Raw genomic sequence first — 22,579 nt, forward strand, 5'->3', positions numbered from 1 at the left:
ACGGGGCTCGGGAGAGGGGAGGGGAGCTGGGTCCAGCCCTGGGTCTGCTCACCGTGCACCTTGGGCCCGCGGGCCTCTGAAGGCCTTGGTTTCCCCACCCATCCAGCAGGTGGGGGTGGCCTGGAGGGTGCCTCAGAGCTCCTTTTGATTTCTTCTTTGGGAAGGTGAACTGGGGGCTCCTGACTGCAGGGTGGGCGCTCACCGCCTGCATCCCTGGCCGGAGGTGGGCGGGCCCGGGCTCCCCTCCCGGCCTGCGGCCTGCGCGCCTCACACCCTGCTCCCCTCCTGCAGCCCCAGGACCATGAACAACAGTACCTGCGGCTCCAGGGAGCTCCCCGGGCCCCAGGCGGTCAAGTACATCTTCTTCATCTACACGGGCGGGCTCCTGGTGCTGGGCCTGCTGCTCAACGGCCTGGCACTGTGGGTGCTGTGCTGCCGCCTGCTGCGCTGGACGGAGACCCGCGTCTACATGGCCAACCTGGCCGCGGCTGACCTCTGCCTGCTCTGCGCCCTGCCCTTCTTTCTGCACTTCCTGAAGAGCAGCACAGACTCGCCACTCTGCCAGCTGTCCCAGGGCATCTACCTGGCCAACAGGTACATGAGCATCAGCCTGGTCATGGCCATCGCCGTGGACCGCTACGTGGCCGTGCGGCACCCACTGCAAGCCCGCGGGCTCCGCTCCCCACGCCAGGCCGTGGCCGTGTGCGCCGTGCTCTGGGTGCTGGTACTGGGCTCCCTGGTGCTTCGCTGGTTCCTGGATATGCAGGATAGCGGCTTCTGCTTCTCCAGCCGCTCCAGGCAGAAATCCTACACCGTGGTCTTCTCACTGCTGGGCTTCTACCTGCCGCTGGCCGTGCTGGTCTTCTGCTCTCTGCAGGTGGTGACCGCCCTGGCCCAGAGGCCAGCCGCCGACGCAGTCCAGGCGGAAGCCACCCGGAAGGCCTCCCGCATGGTCCTGGCAAACCTGGCCGTGTTCGTGGTCTGCTTCCTGCCCTTCCACGTGGTGCTGACTCTGCGCGCGGCCATGGGCCTGCGCGCCTGTGCCTTCGATCTTGCCCTCCAGATCACTAGCAGACTCTCGGACGCCAACTGCTGTCTGGACGCCATCTGCTACTACTTCATGGCCAAGGAGTTCCAGGAAGCATCTGCGCTGACCGCCCTCCGCACCAGAGCCAAGGCCCACAAAAGCCAGGACTCTCTGTGTGTGACCTTGGCCTAGGAGGTGGGCCACGGGCTCCTGGGCAGTGCTGCCAAGGCGGGGACTCGTGAGCAGCGACGAGGAGCTCCGGGGTCGGGCTGGGGGCGCTCTCACGAGGCCCAGGTGGGCAGAACAGCCCAGGCACGGAGCGTGGGGAGGAGACACCCCTAGCCCTGGGGCCGAAGAGGGGCAGGGAAGACGGCAGGAGGATGAGGCCTGAGCGAGGCCAATGCCAGGGGCCCTGGGTGGGGCTGCACCCGGAGCCTGGTACCTCTGGGGTGCCGGGGGGTGGGGCCTCCTGGGTGCTGTGAAGCTCTGATGGCTAGCTTTCTGCTGCTGCCCCACAGGGGCCGGAATAAAGCTCTCCACCAAGGCTCTGTGTGTGCCACCCACACTCACATGGCGGGAGGTGGGGGCCTGGGGGCATCTTCCCAGGTAACTTTCTAGAGCTTTCCCCGTGGGGGCTCTCCTCGGGCCCTGCCACCTGCTTCCCACCCCTGCCCACACTCCACATCCGTCTGGCAGTTCCTGGAGGGGCCACGCTGGCCGCCCTGGAGGGCTGGCTCTCATCTGCCTTGCCAGGCCCAGGCCCGGGCCGTGCCGAGTGTAGGCAGCTGGTCCTGAGCTCCCAGGCCAAGTGTAAGGAGGGGCGGAGGGGACGGTTGACGTCTGTGTCTGGCAGGTGACACGAGCGAGCATCTGTAAGGGCCAGAGGTGGGAGGAGCCCCACGTGCCTCAGCCCGGGGCGTGAGGAGGCCCTGGAGACAGAGACAATCTCTGGAATAGAGAAAAAGTGAGAGATGGGAGAGAATGAGAGACAGACGAGGAGAAGGCAAGAGGCAATGGGGGTGGGAAGTGTGGAGGAAAGGAGCAGGGGGACAGAAAGCAACGGGGGGAGAGTGATAGGGAGAGCAGGAGAGAAGGCCCGGCCAGAGACGAGAGTGAGGAAGACGTTGAGCAGAGCGAGAAGGGGCATCCGAGGAAGGTGAGGAGGGAGCACGAGGGCAGAGCCGGAGACGAGGGACTAACAGACAGACAGACGACAGGTCAGCCTGGTCTCCCCGAGGCGCCAGGCCCTCACGCCCTCCTGCAGACCGGGAGCCCCAACGGCTGGCCTGGGAGCCCTTCTGGTCCCTCAGAGGGTCCCCGAGAGCGGGTGGGGGTCCTGGATTCTTGAAGAAGGGCCAGGGGCCAGCTCTGCCTGCCACAGGAGTCTGGGGACCCCACGCCTAGGGCCGCAGGAGGATGGAACTTACAAGGGGCCACGTGGCCTGGGCGGACAGGGTAACCGGGCGGAGGTGCGGACCGGCAAAGGTGCTGGGCTGAGCAGACGCCTTGGGTGGAGAGGCCCAGAAAGGACCCCCCACAGAGCCCCCTGCCTGGAAGGATGCCACAGTCCACGCCCAGGCACAAGGCCAGGGGCTGGGGCCCCTCGTCCCACGGGGCAGGGTAGGGGAGGTCCACAGGCTGGAGGGGGCCTTGGTGGAACCCCCTGAGGTTAGGGGAGCGACACCCTGACCCAGCTTGTTCGGGAGCCCTGGGGCTGGCACTGGAAGTCGGCGGGAGAGAGGGAGAGAAAGATGGCGGGGCTGGGGGAGGGGGAAGAGAAAGGCGGCGGCATCTCCCTCCCTGGCCCAGGTGAAGCTCAGCCCAGCCGGGGCAGTGCCGGCCCCTGACCCGCTGAAGCTCCCTCCATCTCCCCCGCCCGCTCCAGGCCGTTGGCCTCGGTGCCTGTGGCCGCTGCCCCCGGGAACGACTCCAATGGCTGCGGTACGGGCAGGAGTGTCCTGTCCAGGTGGTGACCAGTGTCTCCATCTGCCTCCTCACGGCGCTGGGTCTGCCCTCAGCGGCCCGGCACACTGTGTGCTCTGCCACTGTCGGCGTAGGTTGACAGAGACCTGCATCACCTGGTCAACCAGGTGGTGGTGACCGCCTGCTGCTGCTGAGCTGGACGGATCCTGCCCCCAGGGCCGGGAGGCCGCCCGTGCGAGGTCCTGCAGTGTCTCCTAGGTCAACACCTACAGGAGCAGGTGCGTCATTTCAGCGCGGCCTGAGGGGAAGCTCCGGGGGACCCTGCTATGCCCAGATCGTCATGGACCTCAGGATGTGTCCACTCCACTGGGGCCAGAGGGCCTGGCGTGGAACCAAATGACTGGATCAGCACAAACACCTGCACTAAGAAGCCCAGGAAGGCGACCGTCCTGAGGACTCATGCTAGAGCCCGGAACCCCCAAACCGGGGCCGGGCAGTAGCGGTGGGTTCCCCTGACAACCTCAGGTGGCCAGGTGACTGGAAGAAGGATCGGGAGGCCCAGGCCCCTCCTTGGCCTCCCCAGCCACACAGGGAGATTTGTTCATGCAGAATGAGGGCGGACAGGCCGCAGGCAGGGCAGTCCCAGGCCAGAGCTGCTTTCCTGCCTGGCCACCAGCCTCAGCCTGAGGGAGACAGACTTCTTGGCACTGAAACAAAGCAGCAGGGCCCTGCACCTGCAGGGTGGTCAGCATGGCCTGCTGGTAAACCCCCGTCTGCCCATGCAGGTGCCCCACCCATGGCCTGGCCCCGGGGTCTTCCGCTGCCAGGAGGTCCAGGCTCACCTGGAGGCCCCGGCCACGCTGCCCGCCAGCAGCAGTTCACCCGCCCCCTCCCGCACTTGCTCTGGTGAGGTGGTGAGTACCTCTGGCCCCTGGGCGCACTGCTCTGGGCCCAGGCCCAGGGACGCTTCAGATGGCCCGTCAGCAGGCTCCTCGGAGAGGCCGTTTATGTAGCCAAGGCTGGTGGCGGCATCAGTGCCCTCGGCCGCTGCTCCAGTGCCGAGGACGTCAAGAGCAGCCGTCCTGTCCTTGGATCAAGTGCAGAGCTTCTCGGGGTGCCAAGAGCACGGCCACAGCCCCTGCCCCCGTCTCCTCTCGGGGCTGCCTGCTGGCCAGAGTGGCAGCTGGCCGGCAGAAGGAGGTGTGGCCCTGGCCCGGCATCGCCCCCTCTGGAAACTGCAGGGCATGAAGTCCGCCCCACGGGGTCCAATCCTGACCACCGGTGGGTGGGGAGGGGGTTCCTGAAGGGGGCACCGCCATGTCATCGTGAAGAGGCAGCGCCTTGGAAGACAACCCCGAGCTGCGAGTGACCCCCGGAGGGCCAGACCCGAGTTGACTTATTCATCAGCAAGTGGAGATAAAACCAGCCCCGTGACAGGCACTGGACCCCAAAACGTGCACCCCGGAGCCTCAAGGGCTGCGTTCTGAGGCCTCGCATGGAGGGAGCAGGGAGGAGAGAAGCTGGGAGTGGGCCAGATAGGATCATGGGGCCTTGCAGGGGGATGCGGGCTCCACGGGTGCTCTGAAGGTGGGGGAGGGTTTGCGTCAGAGGAGCCGGAGGCGCTCTTCGTGCGGGCCTCTCCTCGTGCTGCGCTGGGGCGTCCAAGGGAGGGCTGGCCAGGGCCAGGGTGGCAAGGGCAGAGGTTGGCCAGGATGAGGGCTCCGACCGTGATGAGGGGCAACACGGGACTCAGTGGGACACGCTAGAGGGGCGTGGCTAAGGAGGAAGAAAGGGTGCCCCCAGGAGTCCGGTGTCCTGGTTCCAGTGCGGAGGGGTGTGAGGGCCGGAGGAAGCAGGCAGCAGGCAGAGGCAGCGGAGTGACCCTCCGTAACCAGGAGGGTGCTCTCTGGAGAACAGCGGGGCGGGGTTGCCCAAGGGTCACGCTAAGTTCTGTCTCTTCTCAAGGACACCCCGGACCCCACCCCCACCCCTGCAGAACCCCCACCGGTTCTGTAGTCTTTGCGCCTCACACACTGGACTGGAGGCCAGAATCGCTGTCCTTGACGATGCTCAACTTGCTGGTCCCAGCCCTGCGCCCCGCACGGGGCAGGGACAGGCTGGACAGGACAGCTCTGGCGGGCGGGGGCGGAGCTTCGGCGATGGGGGCGGGGCCAGGCCACCGGAGCCGCCCACGTCCCCGCCGCTCCAGGTTCCGCCCCTCGGCGCCAGGTCCGGCCCATGCCCAGGGCCCCGCCCCTTAGCGCCCCGCCCCGCCCCCTCCCCTCCTTTTCTAGGAGGTTCCGCGCCCCGTGGGGCTGGGGCCCTCTGGTGCAGCCCCTCTTTCGTCCTCAAAGACTGTTCAGGCTCCAGGAAAAGAGCTGGGGGGCGGCTCCCGGCGCTGGTGGGGAGGGGGAGGAGGGCCGGGGCTTTGCCTTCCCCCTCACCTGCCTCTCACTACGCAGCTGTGTCCAGCTCTGCTTAAGGTTTTAAGTTAATTTACGAAGGGAATGTGAATTCTGCACTGCGACCGAGACCGACAGGGTGAGGATGGCATGCTCAACAGAGACCCAGCGGGGCACACAGGCAGCTCGGGTCATGGGTCTGTCCTGCCTGCCACTGTCCCTCGGCCCTAACTCCTTCCTGTAGGACTGTCCCAGTCTGCCGGGCGGTGGGGCGCTGCAGCGGAACACCACAGGCTGGGTGGTCTGTAAGCGGAGCCCCGACATCAGTGCCCACTTGGTCCGGGTGCCGGCGTGGCCGGGTTCTGGTGGGGCAGGCTCCTGGTTCCCAGACCACCGTCTTCTGCTGGGTCCTCACATGGTGGAAGGGATGCGGGAGTTCCCCGGCATCTCTTTCATAAGGGCTCTAATCCTGTCCCCGAGGGCTCCACTGTCGTGACCTAATCAACTCCCGAAGGTCCCACCCAGTACCATCCCACCCGGCCTTAGGATTCCAACATAGGAATTGTGGGGACACACAGACATTGTGACCATAGCAAGGGGCAAGTGATTTGACTTCGGTCATCACCTAGAGCTTGCCTGGTACATAGTCAGTATCACAAGGTGCTGGTGTCTGTTAGGAACTTCCAAGCCCCCCTAGATGAGAACCACTTTGTTAGTGAGAAGTGCTACCCAAGAGAAACAAAGCTGAGCCCTGGGCCCCTGCCCTCCCCTCCCTGCGTCCCGGCTAGCACACACGCAACAAGGCCCATCTCCCCTCGCCTTTCCTACCACCTCCAAAGTTTACACCCCAGCTGCCCTGTCCTCAGCCTGCCACAGCCTCTGGAACCCTCCCGCCTTTGCCCTGTTGGCCTCAGCTGGGAGCCCAGTGTGCCAGGGCCGGCAGGCTCTGACCTGCCCTTAGGATAGCCTGAGGTCCCGCAGTCCAGAGCGTGGTCCCGCAGCCTGGCTGCCTGCGCGCAGGTTCGCGTGGCTTCCTTACCAGCCACGGTGTTCTCGCCTGTATCCTGGGATCCTTGGATCCAGGGTCGCCTCTAACATTTGTAGGGCCAAGGACATGAGTACAGGTGAGACCCAGGCACGTCCAAGTATTGAACTTACACCCGAACCCTCGGAGTCTGGCCTTAGTTCCCAGCCCAGGTCCCCAGGCCTGGAGACCCCATCCCTGGCAGGGCTCTCCGGGAACCTGAGGCACATCCCCAACTTCAGGGTCTCCCAGGACTCCTGGGAGTGAGTCCCCGGCTGGGAATGACGGGGGTCAGGGTGGCCTCCCTCAGGCACCCCTTTTCAGACTTGGGATCCCGAGGACTCCCCCAAGCCACCAAGTGAGCAGAGGACAGGGAAGGGCATGTCCCGCCTGCACTGTCCCTCTGAGCAACTCTGAGAAGCGGTTTTCAATGCTCCTCCCATCTCATCCCCTGGACGTGCTGCAAGGCCCCTGGGGGTCCAGGCACCACAGGCCTTGGTCCCTCTGTTTGTACGTAATATTGCCACGAATGGTCACTATCTTCCTGTCAAGATGCCGAGGCAGCTCTGCATCAGACTCGGGGAAGGCTGTGGGCCTGGAGAACCCCAGGCAAAGCTTGAGTTTCGGGTGTTGGCTTTGAGGCCTGGAAATGGGGAAGGCGTTAGAGAGTCAGGATAAATGGCCACCCATGAGATTTAGCGGCGAGACCTTTGATAAAATGGTCACCTGCATCAAGGTCAGGGCCAAAGATCACCAGGAAGCCTCCGTCAGCAGCCAGCATCTGTTTTTTTTGTTTGTTTTTTTTTTGCGGTTCGCGGGCCTCTCACTGTTGTGGCCTCTCCCGTTGCGGAGCACAGGCTCTGGACACGCAGGCTCAGCGGCCATGGCTCACGGGCCCAGCCGCTCCGCGGCATGCGGGATCTTCCCGGACCGGAGCACGAACCCGCGTCCCCTGCATCGGCAGGCGGACTCTCAACCACTGCGCCACCAGGGCAGCCCCAGCATCTGTTTTATTACTCACTGCAGCGGGGGACTATCAGGATTCACATTTATAGCAGGTACATTTATAAAACTCTATCCCAAGAATTATAATTCTATCAGGTCCCCATTTGAGATGTTGTTTGATCACTTAGGCGATAGCATTAACACTGAAAGAGAAAAACATCAGAATTATTCTAGAAGACAAAACAAAATTCTTGCTGTGGGGCTGGATTATTTTATTACCCTGTTTGCGACAACAAGATACTGTAATTACACTTCCCACAAATGGAATAACTTGGAAGCCCTCACCTTCTAAGGGAAAATAAAAATGATTTTAGTGGGCAAAAGCATCTCTCTTGGTTCTAGATCTTCAGAAGCTCGTGGGAAGGTGGGGGCAACTCGGAGGTGACTCATTGCTGGGACCCCTTGACCTAGAGCCCATGCCCTGTGTTTCCAAAACCTGTGGGCGAAGTCCCAATAGAAGCGAACATTAGATCTTAGGAGGAGAAAGGAACGCAAGAGTTGATGAGACTGAAGTGAAACTTTGGATGAAAATTGGAATGCTTGCACAGACTGCAGGGGAGGTGCATCTGCTGTAGCAGAACGTATTCTGGGGATATGTACTGTGTCTGACTGGGGACGGCATCCCCTACCTAATCCCGTAAAACAGGAGGCGTGTAAACGCGCCCTTCAGCCAACATTGATCGGGAGTTCTAAGTGGGGGTCAATGAGATTGTCCAGCCCACAGAGGTTATTAATACGAAATAGTATAGGACGCCTGATGGACGAAAGGGGATTACCATCTTCATTATGTCCGGTAGAAGCTGGAGCGCAGTAAGGACAAATTGAACTATAAGGCAAAAGAACTACTGCCCCATGTGGAGCACAGACTGGGCCTTAGGGTAAAAGTCAGTGAGCGCCACCCAGCGGGGACCACTGGGATGCTGGACCGGAACATTTCCGTCTGAGATGATTGGTCAGCTATTGGGCTTTGATTGAGATCACTCCTCTTACCCTGGGACATAAAGTAATTCTGAAACATCCTAAGTGATGCCAAAGAAACCGCCAGTGGGGAGGTCCGTGACCAGAAGAGCTCCCCAATAAGATGGAAATTTTATTTACTTATTTATACGGGTGCATGCTCCCAGAGGAACATCCATGATCAGGGAGCCTGTTTCCCCCTTGCACTGACTTTGGAACCCCTGAGGAGCCGCCAGACGCCACTACCGCATGGACGGTGCCCTATACACAGCTCTCAGCAGACCAACAGAGGGCTGCCTGGTTTACGGACGGCAGTTCCAGGGGGATGGGCAGCATCCTGCTTGCATGGTCACCATGTGATCAAAGAAGGTAAAAACGAATCAGCTCAGTGGGCTGAATTGCATGCGGTTTGCCTCTGCATTTGAGTTTTTACTGACTCGCGGGTGGTGGCCAATGGCCTGGCCATACGATCAGGTAGATGATCAACAGAAAACTGACCTGTTAAGGAGACAGTCCCACGCAAATCACTATGGAAATTTAAGGGGTGCATTAAACTAGGGCATTTCGATACCCATCAGAAGAACCCCCTTCCAGGATCAGAGGTGATCGGGATTGGCAAATGGCTATCCCGGTGCTTTTGCCTAAGGTGGCCACAGGGGCCCATGAAATGAGGGGACATGTGGGCACTGCAGCCACGCAGAGATGGGCTGAATCTCTACAGGGGCCTCCTGCACCCGCTGAGGCACAGAGTGCCGACAAAGGCTGTGTGTCCATCAACGAGAGAGACTGAGACTGCAGACGGCTGGGGGTAGGTTCCCAGCTGGCGGTGGCTCCCACAGGGCTGACAAGTCAGATTGATGCCCCATGGCCCCAGGTGGCCACAAATGGGTCCCACTAGGAGCAGATGCTGACCCTGCCCTGGGCTTTGCGGGCCCAGTGGTAGATGCAAGCGCTCAGAGTGCCAGCAGGGTTTGCACCAGTTTGTATGGTCAAGTTCCGTTCCTTCAGACCAGAGAAGACACTTTCATCTTCAGAGTAATGGTCTGACAGAGAATTGGAGCAGGCGATTGAAACACTGGCTGTCTGAGCGGTGGGGAGATGTGGCACAAAGGGCCGGTGTGTGCTAGGGGCCACGGGCAGCTCCTCCCAGAGAGCTTCCTGTGTTTTTCTGGGGGGTCCAGGGAAAGGGGGTGAGGGAGAAGCTCGTCCAGCTATACAAGTCTAGGAAGACTTGAAACGGGGAAGGATTCTAGTGCGACTGTGCGGTTTGGTGCACATATATTAAGGATTGCCTTGTCTTCTTAGTGCATTTAACCCCTCTTATCAATATGTAATGTCTCTCTCTGTCCCTGGTAATCTCTTTGCTCCGCAGTCTATGTCTGATATGAACATAGCCACTCTGACTCTAGTTCATGTTTGCACGGCGTATCTCTCTCCATCCTCTTACTTTCAGCCTCCTTGTCTGATGAGGGTTGAAGTCGGCTTGTGAAAGGCGGCATGGACTAGTGTTTTCATGTCCATCCAGCCAGGCTCTCTCAATTGGCGTATTTGATCCATTTACATCTCAGTGGATGTTGACGTGATAGGGCTTTGTGCTGCCACTTTCTTTACTGTTCCTTCTGTTTCTGTCTTTCTTCTGTAGAATTTACTTTTAGAATAGTTTTAGATTTGTAGACAAGTTGAGAAGATCGTACAGATAAGTCCCACGTGCCCTGTGCTCCCTTCCCCATTGTTAGCATCTTACATCTGTGTGCTGCGTTTGGTGCGATCAACGAACCAATATCGATTGTTGTTATTGACTCCTGTCCATAGTTCATTCCTATAGTGTAGTTTTACATGTCCCAGCATCCCATCCAGGACGTCACGTCACATCTAACTGTCCCAACTCCTGGGCTCTCCTTGGCTGTGACGGTTTCTTAGACTTCCTCGTTGTTGATGACCTGGGCACATGTTTTGTAGGATGTCCCCCTATTAGAATTTATCTGGCCTTTTTTCACTATTAGACTGGGATCGTGGGCGGGGGGAGGAAGACACAGAGGTAAAGTGCTATTTGCTTCTCGTCATATCAGTGTACGTACTAGCAGCATGATAGATCACCGTGGGTGTTGACTGCGGTCACCTGCCTCAGGTAGTGCATGTCAGGTGTCTCCACTGGAAAGTTGCCCTTTTTCCCCTCTTTCCGTCATGTCATCTTTGGAAGGAAGTCACTAAGAGTGGTCCACACCTATAAGGAGTATGGGATAGGCTCCGCTCCTTGAGAGCAGAGTATCTGCGTCAATTGGAATTCTTCCACACAGGAGTTTCTTCTACCTCATTCATTTATTTATGCGATAATTTATTTTTATCAGCGTGGATTCGTGGGTATTTATTTTATAAAGTGGGTTATTGACTCAGTTTTTTTTTTTTTTTTTTTTTTTTGCGGTACGCGGGCCTCTCACTGCTGTGGTCTCTCCCGTTGCGGAGCACAGGCTCCGGACATGCAGGCTCAGCGGCCATGGCTCACGGGCCCAGCCGCTCCGCGGCATGTGGGATCTTCCCGGACCGGGACACGAACCCGCGTCCCCTGCATCGGCAGGCAGACTCTCAACCACTGCGCCACCAGGGAAGCCCTTTGTTGTTGTTTTTTAAATTTTTATTTTATGTTGAGTCTAGTTGCTTTACAATGTTGTGTTAGTTCCAGGTGTACAGCAAAGTGATGCAGTTATACATATACGCGTATCTATTCTTTTTCAGATACTTTTCCCATTCAGGCTATTACAGGATATTGAGTAGAGCTCCCTGTGATACACAGTAGGTCCTTTTGGATGATCTGTTTTATATATAGGAGTGTGTATCTGTTAATCCCAAACTCCTAATTTACCCTCCCCCACCTTCCCCTTTGGTGACCACGAGTCTGTGAGTAGATTTTTGTTGTTGTTGCCCAGACTGTTCCAGTCTCGGCCACTGGGGACCCTTTTCGGTTGGGTCCTTGTCCCTTTGACATACTCCCACCAGTGTGGGTGTCTGGGGGGTTTTCCTACCTTCCTGGCGCTACAAGATGCTGCAGGCTCACCTTGTGTACTTCCAGCCCCAGCCCTAGAAGCAGCCATTTCTCCAGGAAGTGCTGGTTCCTTTGATCGGAGGATGGGTTTAGAAATCAAGCTCTGGGAGCTGGAGGGGTGCTTTTGGGCCCTCTCTGCAGGCACCGGACTCCTCTCCAAAAGACCCCTCCCTCGCCGCAGCCGGGCTCCCACACCCCACGCAGCCAGGACGGGTGGGAGTGTGCTGGGGGGAGGGAGGGGCAGCGGGCCGGAGATGGGGGAGCTCTTGCTGGAGCCAACCTGGACGTCGGGCCTGGTGTCTGGAGCCCAGGAAGCCAGAGGTGTTGCAGGGCAGCCCGGCCCTCGCTGCAGGCCCACGAGACCAGCCCCTGGAGCCCCTCCCACCACTACCCTGATCACTTCCTGCCTTCAAAATGGGCAGTTTAGACCATCAGGGGCTGGAGGGTCTAGGAGGAGTAGGGTTGCAGAGAAAGCTCCAGGGCTGTGCCTGGAGGCCTCAGCAGAGGGCAGCCCCTCTCGCCCTGTAGCCAGGCTACGGTTAACGCCCGCTGCCCACAGCGGGCTGCCCTGATCCCTACATGTACCGCAGCAGGTGCGGAGCAGCCCACGCCTGGGGCGCTCCCCGTGGAGAAGCAGGGCAGCCGCAAGGCCTCCTTCGGCTGCGCGGCGGACTCTCTGGCCTCCCACTGACCTCTTTCCCATTGCGCCTCCTCCCTGGAGGGCCCTGGGCTAGGCTGGGCACTGCGTGGTCGGTCAGCCTCTCCCCCTCCCGGCACAGAGGCCGTGAGGGCGCAGCCAGGGGACCAAGGAAAGGTCCTTGGAGCAGGTTAGCGGCGCTCGTTCCTTAAGTGGCCAGCACGGGGACAGCATAGGGGCTTAACCAGCACCCGCCAGGTAACGCTGACATATAAAATAACGGGGTTGCCTGGGCATGAGGCTGGCAGTACAGGGGTGGCATACCCAAGGGCACCTGGAGCTGTTCAGACAGGTGCAGCCAGGTACTGATGGAAGCAGCTGGATGCGACCACGATAAACACCACCTTGTACCTCCCACCCCTCAAGGCTCTCTCCCCTCCCCACCTCGCCACTGGGAGATGCGTGCTGTCTCCAGACAGCGCTGGACACCTGGCCCTGTGGCTATTTCGGGCCCCAGCAAACAGACCTATCGCATCAGTAAAGCCAGGCGGAGACCTGCGGGTCTGGTGTTGCATGAAGAGCCATGTTTATTTCTTAACTGGACAGAGCCTTGAGTGCACACACATCGTACAGGAGCCTAGAGCCTAACACTTGGGTTTCGGACATCAGGGAGCTAGAGTCATTACATCAGGACGGCAGTTACAGTGCAGGGGCTGGGGTGTGCCACACAACCACGTATGTACAAGCCACAGGGGAACTCAGGGGACAGCTGGCCGCAGGACGCACGGACTGGGAAGAAGCCACAGCCTGTCGTCTCTCCCGGGGGAACACGTGGCCCAGCCCCAGGGATACAGGAGGGTGCCTGCGGGGTCCCCACACTGAGGAGAGCTGACGGAGGACCAGCGTGGCCACCCTGCCCGTGCCTGCAGCATGGGCGACGTTTGGGGACCCTCCCCGAGTGCCTTGCGACATCCGCCCCAGAGGTGTCGAGGGGGGACGAGGACTGCCGGGAGACCACGTCACTGCAGCCGCCCTGGTGTGTGTGTGTGTGTGTGTGTGTGTGTGTGTGTGTGTGTGCACGCACGCGCATTGTCGGTGAGTGAGACAATGATTACTCAGAACAGAGAGGCCTTGAAGCTTACGAGCGTCTCAGTAGCCGGCCCTGGGCACCAGCCGGATCGCTTTGGAGCCGGGGCGCTCAGCCGGGAGCCCAGCATCTCCCTCCCTGGGGCTCCTACTAGGGCCGCAGCGGAAGGAGCCCACCCCTCCCTGGGGGACGGAGAGCCCTCTCCAGGCGAGCACGGCCTCAAGCACAATGAGGCTGCAGCCTGGGCGGCAGCAAGCACTGAACCGAAACCCGTCCAAGGGAGACGGCTTTCTGGATCTTTCTCTCCTTCCCCACTCGCAGGACACAGCAGCCACAGCCAGACCTGACTTTCCTGTCTGCACCCCACAACCTGAGGACCCTCACGGGCCTCCAGACCAGCCTCCCATGTCACAGATGTGGCAACTGAGTCCCAAACCACTCGTCTCTGGCTTACGTGACACCGGGCACGAGAGAGCAGCTTTCCTGACTACACACGGAATTCTCGGACCCAGGCCCTCGCGTGGAGCTGGCCTGAGAGGAGGAAGTGGTGGCGGGTGGGGGCCACCAGGTGGGCCACACCTGGTTCCGAGTCACTGCCAAGACGGCGCAAGGCCCAGACGAAGCAGCCCTGGAGGCCTCCATGGCCGTGGAGGCCCCTGAATTGGGGGCGGTTCCCAGAAACCCTCCCGGGGGCCCCCTGCCCCACTCAGCGGGTGCTCTGCAGGTTGGCTGGCCCCAGACACCTGTGCCCGGGGTGAGAGGGCCTCAGACTCTCAGGAGGCCTCCGCCTCAGGCTGGCTGACCTGAGTGGCCGTGGCCTGGCCCTGCACCTCCAATCTCCTCGCAGGAAGGAGGGGCTCTCGGAACCGACCCATCTTAGAGCAACTCACCCCACCTGTCTCTCCTCCCTGCCCTCAAGGCCATCGTGGTGGCCCGCGTCAGCACTTGCTCCAGAGTGTGCTGTCCCTCTGCCTCTGCGTCTTGGCCTCTGCCTCCAGGGAAGCCCTGTGCGGGGGGCACAGGCCTGCTGGTTTCTGGACAGTGTTTGACTTCAGTCTGGAATGTGAACCCTCCGTCACCCCCTCTTGGGGGACGTGGTAGGGGCGGGTCTTGTGCTGCGGTGGCTGAATGTGCCTCTGAGTGTAGGAACAGGTCACTGAAGACCCCGTGGTTTCTCTGAAGGGCTTATGGCCTGGGCATGACACACGACCAGACTCTGAGCCCGGGGCTGGCTCCTGCCCGGTCCCGGGCAACCCTCAGGCATGGGGTCTGCAAAGGGGACGAAATGGATATTGTCACGAGAGGGCAGAACAAGACAAGGGTGACACCCTCGGATACAGGAGGAAGCCCCCTTGATGACGGATGACCCCAGCACTGGCTGCCCTCACCTGACCCCATGGAGTTTTCTCACCAGGACTCAGAAACTCCGCTCTTGGGGCAAAGAGGGGAAGTCACGATTCCTTCCCTGGAGCTCACCCCGGGTCTCACAGTGGCTGCAGACGCCGCACCAGAAGCCCCTCACTGCCTGGACCACCTCTAAACACAGCTCCCCGCACCCAGCCGGCCTGGACACGTGACACTCCCGGTGGGACCCTGACCACTCTCCCGTTTGGTTCCCACCAGGACAGCTGCCAGCCAGGCGCCTGCTGCCTCACCTCCCACATGCCGCCAGGGACGGGCTGCCCCACATGCTGCCAGGGACGGGCTGCCCCACATCCCGCCAGGGACGGGCTGCCCCACATGCTGCCAGGGACGGGCTGCCCCACATGCTGCCAGGGACGGGCTGCCCCACATGCTGCCAGGGACGGGCTGCCCCACATGCTGCCAGGGACGGGCTGCCCCACATGCCGCCAGGGACGGGCTGCCGGCGTCACCGGGACAGTCACACCTCAGGTAGCTGCTGTCCAGGTGAGACGTGGGTCCTCCCTCCTGTGAGGAGGATGCACCCACCTTCTGCGCTGCTCAGACCTCAGGCATCAGACCCCCCAGACACACACACGCACACGCACACACACGCACACACACACACGCCCTGGGACCAGGGCCTGCCCCACGTGCCGCTGGGCAGAGGCCTCAGCTCAGGCCGGGCAGGTGCCCCGTGGTGCCAACCAGGAGGCGCCCGGCCTGTCCAGACACCACCTCACTGTGGTCTTCCCAGGCGGCTGCCCCGCCTTGTGTGTCCCCCAGAAGCTTGGGAGGTGCGTTTGGGAGCAAGCGGGGTGGGTCCACCTGAGCCCTGCGGGTCTAGGTGAGGGCATTAGAGATGCACACTTATAAATAAAACAGTCTTACAGTTAACTCCCGAGTGGCCGTTTCAGTGTCACTAACTGATGCATATTAATTAGAGTCTGTCTATGCTTAAAAAAATATTAGAACGGCAGCGATGCCCCCGTGGCTCCTGTCCTCTGGCCTTCCTGGCGTCTCCCAGCTCTTCCCACCCAGGCTGCGTTCTGAATGAAGAAAGGACAACAAACGCGGCCTCTGCTGGGAGCACGACAGGTCGTGTGGCAGGTCCCCGGCCAGAAGAGGTCTTTTGGGCCCCAGCGCAGGCATCCCCAGGAGGAGGGGGCGCGTTGGCTGTCTGCTGGGAGCAGGGCTGGGCGGCGGATGACACGACAGATGGTGACGAGGGTGGGAGAGCGGGGCCGGGCCTGCTGGCTGTCCAGGAGGGCTCGGCTCAGACCCTCATCTGGGCAGACCTCCTCCTGGAGAGCTTGGACCTGCCGGGGGCGGGAGAGACGTGGCGGTCAGGGCGCCAGGCTGCCGGCATTAGCGTCTCTGGTTCCCCGGTCGCCCAAGAGCCGTAACCTCTGTCTCCTGTCCCTGCGACTCGCGGGGAGCGGTCCCCCCCCCCCCGCCCCAGCTTCCTTTGTGAGTCACTGACTAGGGGCGGGGCTCCGTCCACCGGGGGCCTGGCTGTCCCCAAGCCTGGTGCAGCATGTCCCCGACGTGGAGGCCCGCCCTGGTTGAGTGGCGGTTCTGAAAGTCGGGGATCTACACACTCGGTGAGGAGCGACGGCCCGCAAACGAGAATCCACGTCCTCAAGACCGCGCCCCTCCCTCTGCAGGCAGGACGTACCGTATGGTCCCCGCCAGGAGGGGGTTGAACGCGTACAGCCAGTCGTGCATGTCCTTGTCGCTGCTGGCCTGCAGCAGGATGCCCCGGTGTTCCGTGCACACGGCGAACGTGTTGGGGGTCTGTGGGGGGGCGCTGCCGTGAGGGGCGCCAGGCCTCCCGCGGTCAGCTAGGGGCGGTCGCCGCTCCCCCGGGGCCCAGGCGGGGGGGAAGGGCCCTCCCCCCAGGGGGAGCGTCAAGGATGAGGAAGCAGAAAAGAAGACCCCGAGGAGGGGGCAGCGCTGCTGCACGCACAGCCCGTCCTGACCCTGCAGGCGGTGGCTCCCCTCCGGAAGCCGGTATCTTCTGGTCATCCCCGTGGCCATGCCCGAGGCTACCTTGTCACTGCTCTGTGTCCCCGTGGGATGAGTCAACCCCTCACAGGCCAAGGTCCCTCCCCCGGGGACCCTGGCTCAACTGCTCGCCCAGATGTATCCTCTGGGGCCCGTTAATCCTGGCGTCTTCTCTCAGGCCCGAGCCCTCGACGTGGTGGGCGTGGGTGGCGGGCTGAGCTCACACCTCCCCCTCCCCCACCACAGGGAATCAGTGCCCAGTGGGCCCTGTGGCCACCAGCCAGGAGTCAGGGCTACTCACGTCCAGGGCCACCGCTTGCTCAGAGAGGAGCAGGGGCAAAGCCAGGCACAGGGCGCTGGACTCCTGGGCCCACTGCCCCGCTGGCCCTACAGGGCTCCATGACACCCACTGTGGGCGTCCCCAGGAAGAGGGGACTGTCGTTAGCCATCAAATGGGAGAGGATTAACGCCTGCCGCACCCGTCACCGCCGTTGTCACCAGGACTACAAGCCCCGTGGGTGGGCAGAGTGGCCCCGGGACACGAGAGGCAGAGAGACAGTGAGGCTGACCCCAACGGCCCTGCCCGTGACAGACGGGCCCGGCTTCAGTCGGGCAGTGGGCAGACGCAGGGCCCGCAGAGGAGGACCCGTCCCGGCTCCCGCCCTCCCCGCCCGCGGCCGCGTCGCACCTTGAGCATCGCCTGCTGGTCCTCGCTGTACTCAACCTGGGCTGTGGACAGGTTGAGCACAAACCTCTCCACGGCGTCCTTGTCGCTGTTGTACATGTAGGCGTAGGGCCGCCGCACCACCACGAAGCGCTTGGCCCAGCCAGCCGTGTGCGGCTCCAGGAAGTGCAGGTACCCCTTCTTGGAGACGATCGGGCTGGGGATGGGGACGCCCCAAAACCATCTTTCTGCAGCTGCCCACCAGGTGCCCAGCCCCCGCCCAGCACTGGCTCTGGCTCTGGTCCACCCTCCTGCCCTTTATGTCTGCTTATTCTCCACTGCTGTCCTAGGTCAGGGGGCCCCTGGCATACAGCTGTCTCCGTTCCAGGTCAGGGGCGGCCCAGCTGTCCTCGCAGGAGCAGAACGGGCTGGCCGGTGCTTTAGAAGGGCCCTCACGCACCTGACCCGGATCTCCTGGATGTCGGGCACCAGCAGGCGCCGGGGCTCCTTGTCGGCCTCCGTTGCCCGGGCAGGGGAAGGGGACTTCTTGGAATCCATCTCCGGCAGGGGCTCAGGTTCTGGGCTGGCCGGCCGGGAGCAGGGCTGTGGGGTCCTGGGAAAGCACAGTGAAGCCCCTGCACTCCTGCCAGAAGGTGCCTCTCCGGCCCGGCTTCCCGACGGCCAGCGTTACCCGCTCAGAACCGCCAGGGCGCCTGCCTGGGCCTGCCCCCCACGCTGGCTCAGACCTCCGGCCGGCCCGCCGCTGCGCCGCGCTGTGTGGCGGGCAGGGTCCACACCGACGCAGCGCCTTCTCCCGTGGCATGTTCTGGCTCCCCACCTCCACCCCCTGTGAAAGCGGCTTCCGCGTCTCTTGTCTCCAAAGTTAAACTGAAGCTGACCCGACTTCCTCAGGGACCGTGTGCGTGCAGGGAGCTGCTATAGTCCACTGGAGCCACCAGGCCCAAGCGACGGACCCGGTGGCCAAGGAGGCCTGACTCAGGATGGCGCCCAGAGGGCTTGATGCCTTTTTCTTTCAAGAAGAAAATCTGGAAAGCCTGAGGTGTTATACGACCTGATGGGTCAGACACGAGCGCTGTCAGCAACGTGCGCCCTGCTCCCAACACCGCTCGGCAGGTGTCAGGTGGGCTCAGGTGTCCTCTAGGCTCCGCTCTGTCACCACTTTTCCCACTGAGTATTTTGTGAGAGCTGCCACTGAAAAGGGCTTTTTGTTCAGTGTTCCGACCCGTTCCTGGTTTTATTCACGACTGTATTCTAAATCTACGCTTTAGCAGAAAATGACCTTGGACGGCGCCGCATCAGCTGGGCAGGGCAGACCCCTCCCCCGGCCCTGCCCTAGTGCGCAGCTGTCCCCAGACACGCAGCCCCTCGAGCCCTGGCTTCTTGCTCTGTGCCCCAGTCACAGCCGTTTTGTCGGTCAGCTTGTGCAGGTGGAAGCTTTGCCGGGAGCCTGGAGCTCACTCACCTCAGTTCAGCAGCCCCGTACCGGCCCTCGACCAGGGAGGGGCAGGTGGAGGAGGGGGTGAGCGTGGCCGCCCCCAGAGGGGACATGGACGGGTCCCGCAGCAGGGTGACAGACATCTCGGAGAGCTGCGGAGGAGAGACGGCTCTTCAGGGACAGCCTCAGGGCCCTCTGCGGGTGGAGACATCCCTGCCGCGGCACCTTTGCCTGCATTTTACCCCTGTTTAGGGCAACCCCACTCCAGCTGCGGGCTGGGCTCTCCTCCCAGCCCAGCCCCCACCGTCCCCCGGCCCACCCCGCCCAGGGCTTCAGGCTCTGCCTTTTGCTGCAGGAGGTCCTCGAGGCTGCGAGGACCGCTGGGTGGGGGTCGGGGAAGGAGTAGCCTCTGAGCCCCGACTTCAGGGTGCGCAGCCTGGCAGCCGCGGCAAGAGGAGGTTTGGGCAGAGGGAGAGGCCGGTGCGGAGCACAAAAGCCGGGCAGGGCTGTCTACCAGGCTGAGGGGGGACGGGTGATGGGCCCGAGCGCTGGAAGGGAAGCCTGGAGCCTGACACGGGCCAGGGCCAGCCTCCAGCACGAGAGCCGCCCCAGCCTTGGGCGTGGGTGTAGGGCTGCAAGACCAGGGTGGGCCCCCAGGTGAGGGAAGGAAGCCGAGGAGAGGGGGCTTGGCCAGCCCAGGACACAGGCAGCTGGGTGAGGGCCAGCCTGGACAGGGCCGGGGACTGGGGAGAGTGGGAGCCAGGGACGACACCGAGTGGACACCCCTGGGCCCGGCGGGCCCCAGCCTCAGGCCCCGGGAAGCCAGCCCCTTAGCTCTGAGGCATCCCTTTAGGCTGGGAGAGGAATGTTCCTAAGAAAACCCTTATCTCCCTCTCTCGGCCACAGCAGCCCCCCCCCCGCCACCCCGTGGGCGGCCCCTCCACGCCCACCTTGCTCTCGCTGGCGCTGACGCAGACGTGGCTGTGGGTGTACTCTCTGTTGAAGGAGTGGGTGAGGAGCCGTAAGCACTGCCGGGAGAGCAAACGCCTGGTCAGGGACCTCCCGGGACCCGGCTCTGCCACGGACACAGGCCCAGGACACGGGAGACTGGCCGAGGGGCCAGGCACCCCAGGTCAAGGTGGGAAGCACCCTCACCTCTCCCAGGTAATGCGGCGGTCTGAGGAAGCCCCCCGGGGCAGGCCTGGGGCCTGGGCGGGGGTGGGGGTGGGGCCAGCACCCCCTGAAGTGCGGGAGGCCTTCCCCGTGGCCCACCCAGCAGCTGAAAGGCCAGCTCTGGTGTAGGTGGCGAGCTCCCCATCAGCACAGGTATGCAAGAGAGAGCAGGTCACTGCCTGGGGGAGTAGAGGCTATAAGAGGTCCCCGGGTTCCAATGTGGGTAGGGTGGGGTGGGGGTGGGGTCAAGGTGATCCTACGGACTCATTCTCCCAGGTCCTGGTGGCCGTGACAAGTCACTGGCACCAGGAAAGGGCCAGGAGCATGGCCGCCGCCCACCTGCCACCCACCTTGACCGCTAGCTCCCGCTGCCTCTCGTTGGGAGCCTCCAGGGACGACGGCCGGCCCGCAGCCGCGAGCGGGGAGCTGGACGAGCTGTGGGCCTCGGAGTCCTCGCTGGAGATGGGGGACAGGGCCTCGGGACCAGGCCGCTGGGCCGTCTCCAGCTTCTCCCGCAGCAGCAGGTAGTGCCGGGTCTTCTCCACCTGCACAGAGGAGCACGAGTGTGGCTTTGCCTCTGCTCCCGCCAGGGCGGGGAGAGCGGGCGGCTGCTCTGAGCCCCAGGCCTGCTCAGGCCCGGGAGAGCCGGCCGCCCTGCTGGGCTGTGGCATGTGACGTGGCGCCAACAGACCTGCCCGTGCGCCGCCGTGAGCCAACGGGACGGACACTGTGTTCCCGCAGCTGCGTTCCGGGGGGCCGTGCGCGCTGCAGCTGCGGACTCGGGAAGGGCCCAGAGGGTGGACATGGCCCCCGATGCCCGCTTCCCACCCACGCCCCGGGTCAGCAGTCAGTGCCGCTGCTGGACACTGGCCGTCCTGGCCCGAGCGACAGAAGGGCCTCGCCCCGCCCACTAGTTTCCCTCCCTGTTCCTTTCTTGTCTCATCTACGTGCCCAACAGTCTGCGCTTGGGTCAAGAATGAACTCCCGGGCTTCCCTGGTGGCGCAGGGGTTGAGAATCTGCCTGCCAATGCAGGGGACACGGGTTTGAGCCCTGGTCTGGGAAGATCCCACATGCCGTGGAGCAACTAGGCCCGTGAGCCACAACTACTGAGCCTGCGCGTCTGGAGCCTGTGCTCCGCAACAAGAGAGGCCGCGACAGTGAGAGGCCCGCGTACCGCGATGAAGAGTGGCCCCCGCTTGCCGCAACTAAAGAAAGCCCTCGCACAGAAACGAAGACCCAACACAGCCAAAAATAAATAAATAAATAAATAAATTAAAAAAAAAAAAAAAAAAGAATGAACCTCCCATCCTAGCCGGTGGCGTCATGCGGCCCTAAGCCCTGTGACGGGCGGCTCGAGGGCCACGCGCTCCATCCTGGGGGGGGTGGGGACCTGGTGGGCTTGGCCCTCTCACCTCCTGCAGGAGGCTCAGCTTCTCCAGCTCCCACTGGTGGTCCAGGATGAGGCTGTCGCTCCGCGGCCTCCAGCCTGCCAGGTTCTCCTCACCCCGGACGTAGGCCACGGACGTGTCCAGCACCCGCCGGCGCCGCCGCTGCATCCCTGGAGCGGACGCCCGTCAGACGTGTCCCTAGCTGCAGGCTTATCCCCCGAGGGAGGCAGGACCCCCCCCCCAGAGCCAGGTGTCCCGCGGGGTCTCGGCTGCCCCTCCTCTCCCTTCCTCTCTCCCCTCACTGTCCTCCAGCCCCCCAGCAACTCCGGGGGGCACGAGGTGAGCACTCGAGTCTCCAGGTGAGGGGCCCCCAAATGGCAGCGTGGCTGAAGTCACCCAGGTGGTCCCAGGGACGGGGCTCCCTGACCTCCAACGGTGCCCCACCCCACCCCCGACCAGAGAGCCCAGGGCAGACGCTTACCTGGGCTGCCCGTGTCGGCCACGTGGCACAGGCTGAGCTCGTACACGCCCGTCACGCGATTGCTGCCAGGAGTGGTGGGGGATGGGAGGAGGAACGTCGCCACCTGGCCCCGCGTCGGCCAGGCACCGACTCTCGCCACCACCAAACGCACACTGGGCACGAGTCCTGCAGCCGCCCACGCCAAGCGGCCTTGCACGAGGTGGCAGAGGTGCTTGGTTCCCCGCGATGCAGTCCCTGTACACGGTCCCCATCCCAGACTCCCGCTGGGCCCCCCTTCCTCTTGGGACCACTGATTCTGCCAAGGGCTCCCTGCTAACCTGCTCATGGAGAGGGGCTCACGCTCACGGGGTGACCTCCTGGAAGACAGGACCATGGCCAGCCCAGGACCCCCACCCCCCCTTCCTCCCGGCTGTGCCAGGGCAGTGGGGACACAGGGGCCACGAGACAGTGCGTGGGGAGCCTCACTGAAGGCTGCCAGTGGTGACCCCCAAGAATGCAGGTCAGAGCGCAAGAAGGGACGCGGGTCCTGGTGTCCGACTCCCCCACGTGCCCCCAGCCTCCAAGAGCACTGGCTTAGCACAGGTCCTCAGGAAGTGCTGTCCAGAGTCCCGCTTCCCGCCCAGCCCCATGTTTACCCAGTTTCTCCCACAGAGTGGGGGGAGCAATCCCAATAGCACAGATCCGCATGGCCCCTGGGGAGGAAGGTCACCAGCACCTCCCAGGGAGGCCCCAGAGTGGACACCTCAGGCCTTCCCACTGTGCCCTGTGGGGAGAGCCTGGCTCTCTCACACCCCCCAACATGACATCGGGGTCCCCACAAGTGCCCGGCGGCGTCCACTGACGGTCCGAGTGAGATGGACCCCAGAGCCGGAGGCCCGACGGGACCGGGGCAGGTCCTCCGTCTCA

General features: G+C 62.6%; 2 protein-coding genes across 3 annotated transcripts in view; one reads left to right on the top strand and one right to left on the bottom strand.

The window, feature by feature from the left end:
* Positions 1–301: 301 nt before the first annotated feature.
* On the top strand, positions 302–1,219 carry GPR35 (G protein-coupled receptor 35; the record flags this gene model as incomplete). The annotated part of the gene is made up of 1 exon (XM_079924954.1): positions 302–1,219. One exon carries the CDS (start codon positions 302–304, stop codon positions 1,217–1,219), a length of 918 nt encoding a protein of 305 aa, XP_079781080.1.
* Positions 1,220–15,619: 14,400 nt separating this feature from the next.
* Positions 15,620–22,579, bottom strand: part of KIF1A (kinesin family member 1A) — a gene marked incomplete at its 5' end in the record, with an annotated part of 66,091 nt that continues 59,131 nt past the window's right edge. For both annotated transcript variants that reach the window (XM_079923609.1, XM_079923608.1), the window contains 9 exons: positions 15,620–15,822; positions 16,182–16,300; positions 17,199–17,391; positions 17,635–17,787; positions 18,658–18,782; positions 19,581–19,658; positions 20,154–20,348; positions 21,217–21,362; positions 21,674–21,735. In XM_079923609.1, coding sequence (XP_079779735.1) covers positions 15,780–15,822; positions 16,182–16,300; positions 17,199–17,391; positions 17,635–17,787; positions 18,658–18,782; positions 19,581–19,658; positions 20,154–20,348; positions 21,217–21,362; positions 21,674–21,735 — 1,114 coding nt within the window. In that variant the 3' untranslated portion in view covers positions 15,620–15,779. The remainder of the gene's footprint in view (positions 15,823–16,181; positions 16,301–17,198; positions 17,392–17,634; positions 17,788–18,657; positions 18,783–19,580; positions 19,659–20,153; positions 20,349–21,216; positions 21,363–21,673; positions 21,736–22,579) is intronic.

Source organism: Stenella coeruleoalba (assembly GCF_951394435.1).
Source record: "Stenella coeruleoalba genome assembly, chromosome: 6".
In the NCBI taxonomy this organism is placed as follows: domain Eukaryota; kingdom Metazoa; phylum Chordata; class Mammalia; order Artiodactyla; family Delphinidae; genus Stenella; species Stenella coeruleoalba.